This window comes from Chelonia mydas, chromosome 5 (assembly GCF_015237465.2).
Source record: "Chelonia mydas isolate rCheMyd1 chromosome 5, rCheMyd1.pri.v2, whole genome shotgun sequence".
Classification (NCBI taxonomy): domain Eukaryota; kingdom Metazoa; phylum Chordata; order Testudines; family Cheloniidae; genus Chelonia; species Chelonia mydas.
In genome coordinates, this window is record NC_051245.2 from 97210635 (window position 1) to 97223860 (window position 13226).

Sequence of the window (13226 nt, forward strand, 5' to 3'; positions counted from 1 at the left end):
CTTTCAGAAGGTTTAAAGCTATACCAAAGTCTTTGAGAGTGTTAGTTTTGTGCTTTGATCTGTGATACTCTTTGCTCATTATAGTCTTTGGCTTTCATTAAAGTACAGATTTAGTAATGTCAGATAATCCATTTTTGACTACTAACAGTTATTAGCCATCATTAGTCATAGTCCAGGTGTTAGTGAAATAAAATGCTACCCATTTTAGTCTTGAGCATTGGATTGTATACAGTATCAGGGTAATAAACCAGTTTTTATAGTAGGATATGTTGCAGAAGTAATTTCTTAGGGTTTTTTTTTTTTTTAAATCAGCGTTGCATTCTTCTGTACATCCCTTACAAATAGCAATAGTAAGAGTAAACCTCTTTGCTTATGGGAAATAGTTGTATGTCTGAACAAAACCTTAATTTTAAAGAAATCTAATGTTTTGTTGAACAGACAAAAAGATTAATCCAACAAACATTACCTAGTTCTTTTATGAAATTATATTTTCTACACCAGGATTTAAAGATACATATTTCTGTGTTGAAGTGACATCAGGTGATGCCGCCTGTTATTTCTAGTACCAAAAGATTTCCAAATAAAACTACTAGAATTAAAGATTTTTTTATTTTATTTTTTAATTTTAACGTTGTTGCAGTTAATAAATGTGTTAGACATTTAATTTGATGTTTGTTTACTCAACTTTATCCCACAAGGAAACTCTGCGGGGCAATCGGATTCCCCGATGGCTTACCAACATGAATTGATTAAAGTTAAAACTAACTAAATAAAACTTCAGACAGTCAGTCGAGCCCTTGAGTCTGTTAATTAGAAAAATGTATACTTTAAAACTGCACTTGCATGGATAAGCTTGTTGTTTTCTGAACCATACAATCGGTCTGTCTCTGTACCTGTCAGAATGCAGCCAGTCAAGCTGTTGTGTACTGCACTGACAGCAATCAGATAAAATTATCAAAATCAACATCTATCATGGGTTTAATAAAAAATAGTCATTGTAATAGACAGGATGATCTCAGGGCAGCCTCTCCTGCTTTGACAATAAATGTTTCCCAACACTTAATTTTCCTTAAATGTGTTTAGCAGCAGGAGGCCATTATTCAGTGACAACTTTGTCCTCTGTTGGCTCTGTTTCTCCCTCTCTCTGGCCTCTGTTTCTTCCTCTCTCAGAGGAAGAAAGCAAGTATTTCAGTGTTGCCCTGATATCCTTATATCATGCCCTGATTAACCTTTTTTCTGCCACAACAGCTGTTTTTATAACAAGCCCAGTGTAATAAATTGTAAAATACTACTACTCAGAGAATCTATGTAGTAAGAAATGGAAAAGATTTACTGGGTCATTTAGTCCACCTTCTTGCCACTTAGGTGCAATTGCCTGACTGAGAGCTTGGTTTACATTTTTATATACATATAATACCGAGTAAATTGCTCAGCATAAAAAGGGATAATAAATTTCCTATGTACTGTAAGTGAACATTCAAAAGTACTTGCACCTCATATGAGATATTGGGCTTGATCCTGAGCTCTCACTGATTTTCCACTGGTATAATTATATTGAGAAATCAGTGGAGTGAATGCTGATCTACTTCATTGTGGAATTAGGGTTAGGCATATCAACATCTTGTAATCCTTGGTTTCTCTAGAATTCTTGTCACAAACATATGTAATAGCAGGTTTCAGAGTAACAGCCGTGTTAATCGGTATTCGCAAAAAGAAAAGGAGTACTTGTGGCACCTTAGAGACTAACAAATTTATTTGAGCATAAGCTTTCGTGAGCTACTGCTCGCTTCATCGGATGCATTCAGTGGAAAATACAGTGGGGAGATTTATATACACAGAGAACATGAAACAATGGGGGTTACCATACACACTGTAACGAGAGTGATCACCTAAGGTGAGCTATTACCAGCGGGGGAGGGGGAAGGGGGGAACCAGCTCTCCTGCTGGTAATAGCTGTAGCTGTAGCCCACGAAAGCTTATGCTCAGATAAATTTGTTAGTCTCTAAGGTGCCACAAGTCCTCCTTTTCTTTATATGTAATAGCAGCACATGTTGCAGTGCACTATATACCCTACCTACTTCTGACATAGAAATTGCCTTTAACAAATATCCTCAGCTAGGCTTATTTCTAAGTGTAACTAAATGATGAGTATTACTGCAGTTAGAGCTGGTAGGTGTATAAAGCCTTTCATTCGGCTTTTTTCTAGAAGTTATAAATCGAAATGCCCCTCTGCCATGTACATTGGCCAAACCGGACAATCTCTATGCAAAAGAATAAATGGACACAAATCTGACATCAGGAATCATAACATTCAAAAACTGGTAGGAGAACACTACAACCTCTGTGGCCACTCAGTAGAAGATGTAAGGGTGGCAATTTTGCAACAGAAAAGCTTCAAAACCAGACTCCAACAAGAAACTGCTGAGGTTGAATTAATATGCAAACTAGATACCATTAACTTGGGTTTGAATAGAGACTGGGAGTGGCTGGGTCATTACACATATTGAATCTATTTCCTTAAGCTAAGTATCCTCACATCTTCTTGTCAGCTGTCTAAATGGGCCATCTTGATTTTCACTACAAAAATGTTTTTTTTCCTCCTGCTGATAATAGCTCATCTTAACTAATTAGCCTCTCACAGTTTGTATGGTAACTTCCAACTTATCTGTGTGTGTGTGTGTGTGTGTATGTATGTATGTATATATATATATATATATATATGTTCCATTCTGTGCATCCAATGAAGTGAGCTGTAGCTCACGAAAGCTTATGCTCTAATAAATTTGTTAGCCTCTAAGGTGCCACAAGTACTCCTGTTCTTTTTGATAATATTGCAAGTCCTTTTAAATATTCCCAGATTATTATTTTTAATTTGGAATTCCAAGTACTTAAAAAGGTGATTTATTAGGCACTATTCCTGTTGTTCGTATATAGATCAGAGCACCTCTTGGCACTCAGAAATGTGCTGTCGAGTACCAGACTCTGGGTAGAACTGCTTAATATATGAAAATGATAATGATATAGACTACACTTCAGGGTAATAACTCCTTAATAAATGCTGATATTTAAAATTTTTCCTAATAAGCTGTCAGTTGTCCTTTGCTAATTAACTGTCACTATGTTTTGGGGTTTTATTGGTTTTTGTTGTTTTTGCATGGAACGATTTTTAATGCATATTTGAGCATGCTTTGTGCTGTTTGAAATCCTGTTTGTCTTAATTACAGTCCAGAAAAAGTTTGGCTTCATTCCCAACCTATGTTGAAGGTAAGCAGTGAAAAATATAATTTTGAATGTGTAACGCTGTCCATATTATAATAGAATTCTTTTGTACAAGTAAAAATGCAAGAAGTCTATGGGCTGTGAAGGTAAATGTTAACTAGGGCTGGGTGAACTTGTTTAGATCAAATATGAACCAATCCAGAACTTGAACCAAACCCCAGAACTATTTTTTTGGAAGTTAGAAAAGCGTAATTATCTTTTATTTTGTAATGTTTCATTAGTGGTCCCAGCCCAGTTCCTAAGGGATGGGTGACAACATCACATAAGGCACCACTGGAATTTTCAGTAATCCATAGCACCTTTCTTGGAATTCACAACACACTGGATGTGCATGGAGGCTGAACTACCCTCTGATGACGAAGGATGGAGGTCAGACTAGATGATCATAATGGTCCCTTTTGGCTTTAAAATAAAGTAAAAACATCAATGGTCTCTCCAGGGTTGAGCTTTATTGGCAGTGGTGGTGGTGGGGAATGTCCATTGCCCATGTTGTACCTGTCCCAGTAGATAAATAATTTTTTTAAAATTATATATAAGAGGTTCACCCATCACTAGAATTAACATAAGCACATTCATACTTGTATGTTCTGTGTGTACACATAAATATTCAGCTGCATGCCATTAAACATAAATAATATAAAGGTAATGATAGCATGGAACAAGCAGGGAAATTCTAAGTTAATTTTGCTACTTTGTCCTTAAAACTCTTGCAGTTGGCCTTTTGATTTATATAAAGATGAGAGTTGAAGCCAACCTCAGATTTCTGTCTTGGGATTCCTTGGATTGTTTTCCAATATGTTGTATTTGGAAGGCTGTACTATAGAAATACATTTTACAGAATTTCAGAAAGCTGATTCAGTCTTTGAGGTAGATACTGTAAGTCCTCAGAGTGGGTTTTTTCATATTCATAAGAAAAATAAAATGTCACTACTTTAAATTTTATGACAATAAAATGTTGATAATTATACAAAAATGAATTCTCGCAAAAGTAAATGCTATGTATATTTTAATTAAATTTGAAACCAGATTTTTCTTTCTTGCATACCGATAAGCAGTGTGTTACATGAAGCTACCTTCGAGATCAAAGAGATTAAAGAGAAAAATCCACTTCCTAGTAGATGAAATGTCCAAGGGGAGAATATTGCTTCAATTTTAAAGTGATCAGTCTGAAAAACCGTAGATCATGTAGATATTATAGGGACTCGTCCTGCAAGGGACTGAGTGCCTCCTGATCAGCATCATAAGCTTGCACTGACACCAATGGGAGTTGAGGTTTCATGGCAACTTGCAGGACCAAGTCAATAGTATATATTAGCCCAAGCATAAATCCCTGACTTGGCACATCTAGATTCAGAGCCTAAAGCACGGAGAGTTTCTTTATCTAAATCAAAATTATCCCTCCTGAAGAGATCAATCCCCCCGTATGGCTTTTGTGAGTAGGTCTGGCATAAAACTATATACTTTTCAATGTGATGTGACCGATTTTAACTCCACTCTGGGGGGAAAAAATCATACCTATAAAATGCTCTGAGGAGATTCCACTGCTCATCATTCCAATTATGGTCCGTGCTTGAATAATAGAGATGCTGTTGGTTGATACTGAGTTTATGTTCCTATTGTTCTTTTTATTTTAGACTCTAGCTAAAGATATGATAAGATATGATTATCTTAGTCAAAAACATAAGGATGTTGGATGTAGAGAGAGAGAGAGAGAAATGAAAACGCTTTGTATTTTTTGTAGGAATGAAAATACATTGTTTATTTTGCTCTAGTTAACCTTGTCTCATGGAGCAAACTATTGTGGGAGGCAGGTTGGATGAGCAATTGTGATTTCTACTGTAGAGATGTTGAAAGTACTTTGCTCAGTGTTTTTGTTTGCCTTGATTGAACGTGTTGGTTGTCCTGCCATCACGCTACCTCTAAGTCGCTCAGAGCAGCATTTATAGCCATCAGATGCAGGCTAAGTAGTGCAAGTGCTATTTCTCTCCATGGTGAAACATAATTTTGCTCAGCAATTGGTTTTCTGTGTTATAGTTCCTGGACCCTGTGATCCTGAAGACTTAATTGATGGAATTATTTTTGCTGCCAATTACCTTGGCTCCACTCAACTCCTTTCTGACAAAACTCCCTCCAAGAATGTGCGAATGATGCAGGCTCAGGAAGCTGTTAGCAGAATCAAGGTGAGGAATGTATCTTGCTGTTCATGTGATTTGGTGTTTTCAAACTGCAGATACAGGTGTTGCATGCTTACCCAGGTATTCCTCCCTTATTGTTACATATTGTTTCAAAGGTTAGGTGCCAGTTTATCCTTTCTTCTGAAAGAGATTCATCTGATCTGTTTAGTCTGGTCTTGGGACTTGAGTGGGAAGGAGGATTCACTGGATAATTTGGTTCAATACGCCTTTCATAGTCTAGTCATCAAAGCTTATGGTGATCTAAATGGTGGTGTAAGTTATATCGTAGATGTAAGATGTGAGAAAATAGGTTTAGCTGGAAATTTTATACTGTGTATGCTTCTTTTGCCCATGCTCTAATTTGGCATTTGGTGAAAGTTATGCTACTTTAACAGTCACACCCGTTTTCAGACCACTTCACATGTAGGCAATCACAGCAGCCAGAATGCTGTAAGAAATAGTTCATGCAACCTCGGACATTAAACCTTGGACTTTCAGAACCTATGGTGAAAGAATAAATATTGGCCAGGTCACCAGGCTTATTCTCTAATTTGAAACTGAAGATGCCATAAATTCTTTAATTTCCACTTGGCCACCTGAGATGGACAGTTGATTGTCTCATTCTAAGGAAGGTAGTTCTGAAAGTGCAGGACCCTTCTAGTACTAGTCTGCATTGTCAGCACTGGGTATGATCTTAAGTCTCACGTGTGTGGGTGTGTATGTGTATTGTGCCGTGCTTTGTTTCTTAAATACTTTTCTAAAGGGATGCTGTAGTTTTGAGAGAGACTTTTTCCACTGCTGCATAATGGTATTTCATTACAATAATTACAATAATTCAGTTACCAAATATCTGATCAGAAAATATATTTTCATCAGTTCAGTATCAAAACGTTCACAGGTCGCTGGTATCCAAAATAATGAACACCCAATACAGGCTGTGTTTGATAACATTGTAAATGGGGCTGGTAGTGCCACTTGTCATTAAGGTTGCCCAACACTTCCCACAATAAGACTCTGTTTTTAGTTGCTTCTAATTTTGCCAAGATTTACTCACTTGGGCTGAAATTCTGCCTCAAGCTGAATTTTTTTCTGGAAAACTTCAGCCAAAACTGTTTTGATCATTTCTGAGAATGAAGCTAGGGAAAAATATGTTGTTGTGGTCATGTTAAAAAATTCTGGTGACTTCTCTTTGAGAAGCTCTAGTGTCCCTGCTCACGCTTTAGATTAGGGACTTGAAATTTGGCAGAACAGTGGCCTTTCTGTTCAGTATGAGCCTTTTGCCATCTCTATGAAAGTCCTCCCAAATAGGGCCAAGTTATAAGCCTTTGAAAAATCACAGTTCACACATGCTCAGTAGAGGCTTTGATTTTAACAGCTACAATTTCAGAAGATTTTGTCCTAATTGAGCATGCTTCACCTTCTCACAGTTCCTATTGTTGATGAGACTCCACTGAGCAATGGAGCATGCCCAAGCCTGGCATGGGCAGGGGATCTGCGGTATGCTTTTCCACCAATCCTTCTTATCAGCCAAGTCCTGTCAAAAGATCAAGAGGGACAAGGCTCGTGTCATCGTGGTGGCCCTGGCGTGGCCTCGCCAACACTGGCATGGGATGCTTATGGACCTAGCCATAGCCACCCCGGGGCTACTGCCCAAATACCTGGATCCCCTGTCTCAGGACAACAGTTGGCTCCTGCACCCAAACCTCACCCTGCTTCACCTCATGGCTTGGCTGCTGCATGGCTAACCCAGAGAAGCAAGCCTGCTCCAGTCAGGTGCCGCAGATTCTCTTGGAAAGTAGGAAGCCCTCAACTAGAGCGACATACCAGGTTAAATGGAAGTGGTTCTCCTGTTGGGCGGTGGAGTGGGGTATCTGTCCAAACTAGTCATCTCTCCAATCCATCCTGGATTACCTGCTCCAGTTGAAGAATCAGAGCCTCACTTTCTCCTCCATCAAGCTTCACATGGCAGCATTCCACCGACATGTTCAAGGTCGGTCGGTGTTTTCACATGACATGATGGTCAGGTTCCTGAAGGGCCTGGAAAGGCTCTTCCCGCCGAACAGAGACCTGGTTGCCCAATGGGATTGTAACCTGGTCCTCTCAAGGCTCACCCCTTTGAACCTTTGGCCTCATGGTCCCTCTCTGTGGAAGGTGGCTTTTCTGGTGGTCATTACCTCGGCGAAGGTCTCCAAACTATGGGCCCTCACATTGGAGTCACCATATACTGTTTTTACAAAAACAAGGTTCAACTGTGGCCCTATCCAGTCTTTCTGCCCAAGGTGATGTCCTCCTTCCACATCAACCAGGACGATATCCTCCCAGTGTTCTGTCTTAATCCGCAGTCTCTTGCCAGGAGAGGCGGCTACCTGCGTTGGATGTTCGACGTGTGCTGGCTTTCTAACTGGAGCACACCAAACCTTTCCACAGATCGACTCAGCTCTTCGTAGCAGTAGTGGAAAGAATGAAAGGCCTTCCTGTATCCTCTCAGAGGATCTTAAACTGGATCACCTCTTGCATATGTACCTGCTATGAGCTGGCTCAGGCCCAACCGCTGTCGATTGTGAAAGCCCGCTCTACCAGAGCGCAAGCATCCTCGGCAGCCTTCCTAGCCCATGTCTCTATCCAGGACATCTGCAGGGCAGCAACGTGGTCTTCAGTGCACATGTTTACCATTCATTATGCCATCACCCAGTAGGCTAGAGACGATGCTGGGTTCAGCAGGGCTGTGTTGCAGTCTACATGTCTGTGAACTCCTACCCACCTCTGGTGGTACTGATTGGGAGTCCCCTAGAATGGAATGGACGTGAGCAAGCACTCAAAGAAGAAAAGACAGTTATCTTTTTCTCATAACTGGTGTTCTTTGAGATGTGTTGCTCATGTCCATTCCATAACCCGCCCTCCTTCCCCACTGTCGGAGTTCCCAGCAAGAAGAACCTGAGGGTGGGGGGGAGGCAGCAGTGCCCCTTATACTGTGGCATATGCATGCCACTTCAGAGGGCGCCAGAGCCAGTCCGCTATAGATACCACTGAGGGGAAAACTTCTGGCACCGGTGCATGTGGCAAGCTTACACACCTAGAATGGAATGGATATGAGCAACACATCTCGAAGAACACCAGTTATGAGAAAAAGATAACTGTCGTTTCCTGAGTCTTGCTGTTCCTCTGCTGTGAGCAAATCTCTGTGAAACCCGCTGAAAAAGTGTGTCTGTAATCCCCCTCTAGCACTAGTCTACATATAGGATGACAAATTGCTGCTGTTATCTGTTACTCCATGTGCAAAAGTGGCAGAGGTCTGTGTGGTGGATCAAAAGGTTCAATCTTGCATGATGGAATTTCCCTCTCTTTTTTTTTTTTCTTTTCAGTTTTGCTTTTTTATAAACCTAGGACATTACACACACAAACTATGTTAAAAGAACATTATTAAGGTTGCAAAAGTAAGCACTCAAAAGTTAGGAATTGCCAGAAATAAGATTATCTGTGCAACCTTTATTTGCCACCCTTTCGTGTATGCATTATGATTCAGTCTTTATTTATATGATCACATATTACTTTTTCCACAGGACCCCTGCCTCATCCAGTGCTCAGTTTGAATGGTATGCACTTAATGAGCAGCTATTCAATATTTTGTTTTTTCCTTGTTGTTCAGTATATGGCCCTAGGCCTTATTTACTGTATACTGTTCAAATCTTTCTCTGAAGACAGAATTAATTTCCTCATAGATTTTTCCATGGCACTGATCCATACAGTATCTTAGTGCTTCACAAACATTATTTAATTCAAAACACCTCTGCGAGATGAAGGGGAGGTATTATTCCCATTTTACAGATGGGGACGTGAAGCACAGAGTAATTAAGGTCATAAGTATTCACTAATTGTGGATGTCCAATTTAAGATGCCTTAGGATCTGATTTTTCAGAATACTTTGTCATTGCAGAAACTTTCATTCAGAGCATCATTCTTATTCCTTCCCACCCTGGGAAACATTATATTTTTACTGCAATTTGTGAATGGAAGTGACACTCCTTGTTCAACAGTGATGTGTCTGGGTTGCTGGTATGGTCCTTTTTCTCCTCTAACCTTCCTCTCAGGACACTTGCCCGCAAATACTGGACAATCTTGGCTGCTTTTCTTAACTGTATTTTGAGGACCTTGCATATCTCTTCAAAATCCACAATCTAGCTCCCCAGTCTCCTCTCTGATCCTGCTCCCCTTTTCCCAGGAGCCAGACGGCCACCCTTCAAATTCAAAACCCTCCAGAGTTCCAAACAAGAAGTCTGGATGGAGCTTCTGTTCAGGAGTTCATGCCTATGTGTCTCTGTTCAGCCAGTGGCTTATCTTATTTTTGGCCTTTGTCCCATGCTTAACATTACTTATTCTATACCAGCATCTCATTGTACAGTTTCAAAGTTAACATAGTTCCTTCTCCACAGGATGTTTTTTTATTCCCTAGTTCTTAAGTTCTGTATTATAGCTAATTTATGAAATGTAAAAATATTACATTTATTAGTGGTTGTCATTTTTAAATAAATAGTTCTGTAGATATATTTGTTTCCTGGTGTTCTTATTCATAATTAAAATACAATATTAACTATGGCTAAATTCTGCCCAATACCCGATACAACCCACTTGGTACTGAGGTACCTATTTGGCTTGCCCATGGTGAACACCAGGCCCGGTATTTGTATGCCAACAAGTAAATAGGCACACAGTTACTCACTTTGGTGACATTTGCTCCAGTGTAGAGGCCCACATAAAGGCTCTCATTCCATTTAAGACTCACTTAAGACTTTAACATGGGACCATGGGAACTTTGACAAGCTTTGAAGTGAATTCCAGAAACTTTTGGCTACTTGTACAGAGGACTGACCTGCAGGGAACATATTACACCAGCGCCCATATGGCTACTCTGGCTCCCTTTTTATTTCTAGGTGAAATTTAAAGTGGTGATGTTAATCTATATAAAGCCCTAAGTCTGAGGGTCTGAGATTCCTTAGAAATATTTTATCTTCCCTGGCTCTTGCCATGAAATCCTGTCTCGTTTGTAGATTCTCTGTGACAGATGACCCACCTGAATCTCTGCTGCCCATTTCTTTTGTGGTCATGGAAGGATTTGGCCCAAAATTTTGAAGCGTCATTTAGAAACTATTGTTAGTGTGTGTCCTGCTCCTCGTTCCTTTTATGGCACTGACATAATGCACCATGAATAAGGTTTAGTGCAGTAAAGTGTTATGTGCACACACCGATACCAGACAGACAAAACAGCTTTTTAAAGATTTGATTAAAGTAGAAAGGCAAATGCATTTTGAACATCCTGTAGTTAACCTACATCCAGAATCTCCTGATGTCTTTTCCTGTTAAAAAGTGTAACAAAAACTGTGAATTGATAGGCTATTTTTTTAAAAACTCAAGTGCCTGAAGCTAGGAACATAAATAAACGGCCTAATTTTTCAAAGGTGCTGAGCTCATGGAGCTCCCATTGAAGTCAGTGCCTTGGTTCAGGATCCCAGGTCTGAAAATGTTCTTTTTTGTTTAATGACCATTGATAAAGTTTTCCTGTAGTAGAGAGAGATGGCTTTTGACCACACATTTTCTCAGCTTGTCCTTAGATAGATTTTGCAGATCTCAGACACACTTCTGCTTTGCTCATGTACCTTTCTTGTTATATACAGAAATAATTTCCCCCCAGGCTTTTTCCCTGCTAAGTTCAGTCAGGTTATACCATTGCATTGCTTTAAAGATATTCATCTTAACATTGGTGACCTGGTGAGGTTGTTCCTATTTTACACTTAAAGGCACTTTTCCATTTACTCTTGTCAAGCAATGGTCCATCATCTTATGATTACACAGAATGAAATATGGATTCATAGAGTATCTTTAATAATACAGAAAACCTCTGTCTAGATATAAAGAACAGGAATTACACTGACGTCATCCATTTGAACATCTGGTTGACTAGGGGAGATTTTTAGAACAAAAATTATTTTAAAAGTATATTTAGTATTAATGAAAGGTAATGGGGAGACAACTCTGGAGAACAAAGTCTATTTATTCATAGTACAAAGGCAACATGAGGGGCTCTGATACAAGTGGTGAGCACAGCATAGATGCTTGAGTAAGTAGATGGAATGTGAGCTGGTACAGTGAAGACCTCCCCTTGTTATCCTGACCTGGGAGAACCACTTCTAGTAATGATAGGTCAGTTCAGTCCCTGTAGGGAAAATTCATCTTCATGTACCAGGCCTATGCACAACTTAAGCCCTCAAAATAGAGCTTGGATGGAACTTAAGTGATACCCAGACCTTTGTAAAAAAATAAATGGACAAAAATCTGACATCAGGAATCATAACATTCAAAATCTGGTAGGAGAACACTTCAACCTCTCTGGCCACTCAGTAAAAGACTTAAGGATGGCAATTCTGCAACAGAAAAGCTTCAGAAACAGACTCCAACGAGAAACTGCTGAGCCTGAATTAATATGCAAACTAGATACCATTAACTTGGGTCTGAATAGAGACTGGGAGTGGCTGGGTCATTACACATATTGAATCTATTTCCACACGTTAAGTATCCTCACACCTTCTTGTCAACTGTCTAAATGAGCCATCTTGATTATCACTACAAAAGTGGTTTTTCTTTTCCTGCTAATAATAGCTCATCTTAATTAATTAGCCTCTTACAGTTTGTATGGCAAATTCCACCTTCTCTGTGTGTGTGTGTGTGTGTGTGTGTGTATATATATATATATATATATATATCCTTACTATATGTTCCATTCAATGCATCCGATGAAGTGGGCTGTAGTCCACGAAAGTTTATGCTCTAATAAATTCGTTAGTCTCTAAGGTGCCACAAGTCCTCCTGGGTTTTTTTTTTTTGTGGATACAGACTAACACGGCTGCTACTCTTAAACCAGACCTTGTGTGGGCCCTCTGCACAAGGATGAATTTCACTCTGTTCATTAGTTTGCACATCACTTTGAGACTAAGATGCATTATATAAATGCTAAGAATTATTATTAATTCTTTGCTGAGACTGCCACAAAGGTAGTTTCAGCAAGATGGTGGTTTTTGTGATGCAGACAGCTGTCCACTGAACTGGGTGAGACCATCAAGTAATAATTTTGTTGACCTCTGAATCTAAAGGTCCAGTTATGTAAAACCTTACTAGTAGTCAATGAGAGCTATTCACAGAACTAAAACTACAGCAGGTGGTGTATTCAGGATTTGGCCTTTGTTAACCAAGACTTTCATTCATTACCAGAATGAGATAGAACTGACTGTGCGACCTAAGAGTTGAAAGGCTCTGTTAGTCTCTACTAATCTCCGGAGCTAGCCATCCTCCCAACCTAAGCAGATTTTAATTGTTGTTAACATCTGGCATAAGAGGATGAATCTCACAGCCTGGAGAAAAAACAGTGATTAATTTAGATTTCACCAGCAGATTTGATCTGTGTAGGAGGCCTGCACTTTTTTGAATACCAGTTGACCCCATTACTGAAAGGCATTGACACAATCCATATCTGAGGATTGTTTAAGAGCCTACCCATTATTATTATTTAAGTGCCATCAGTGTGCTTACAAGACATAAGAAGATGCAGTCTCTGGCACAAATAATTAACAATCTGCAATAGATACAGTGTTTATTAAAATGTGTACAGATATTGGTAGTCAATATAGCAGCAAAATGTCTTTCTTTTAAAAAATAATGGTAATGAATTTTTTTTTAAATTGTAAACAAATCATAGATAGACCAAATACATCTCAATCAAATGAA

At 39.3% G+C, this 13226-nt stretch overlaps 1 protein-coding gene across 1 annotated transcript in view; it reads left to right on the plus strand.

Moving 5' to 3' along the window:
• Positions 1–13226, plus strand: part of APBA1 (amyloid beta precursor protein binding family A member 1) — a 148608-nt gene that overhangs the window by 115412 nt on the left and 19970 nt on the right. Inside the window, exons 7-8 of the mRNA XM_043547160.1 lie at positions 3225–3264; positions 5314–5459. Of these exons, the coding sequence (XP_043403095.1) occupies positions 3225–3264; positions 5314–5459 (186 nt within the window). The remainder of the gene's footprint in view (positions 1–3224; positions 3265–5313; positions 5460–13226) is intronic.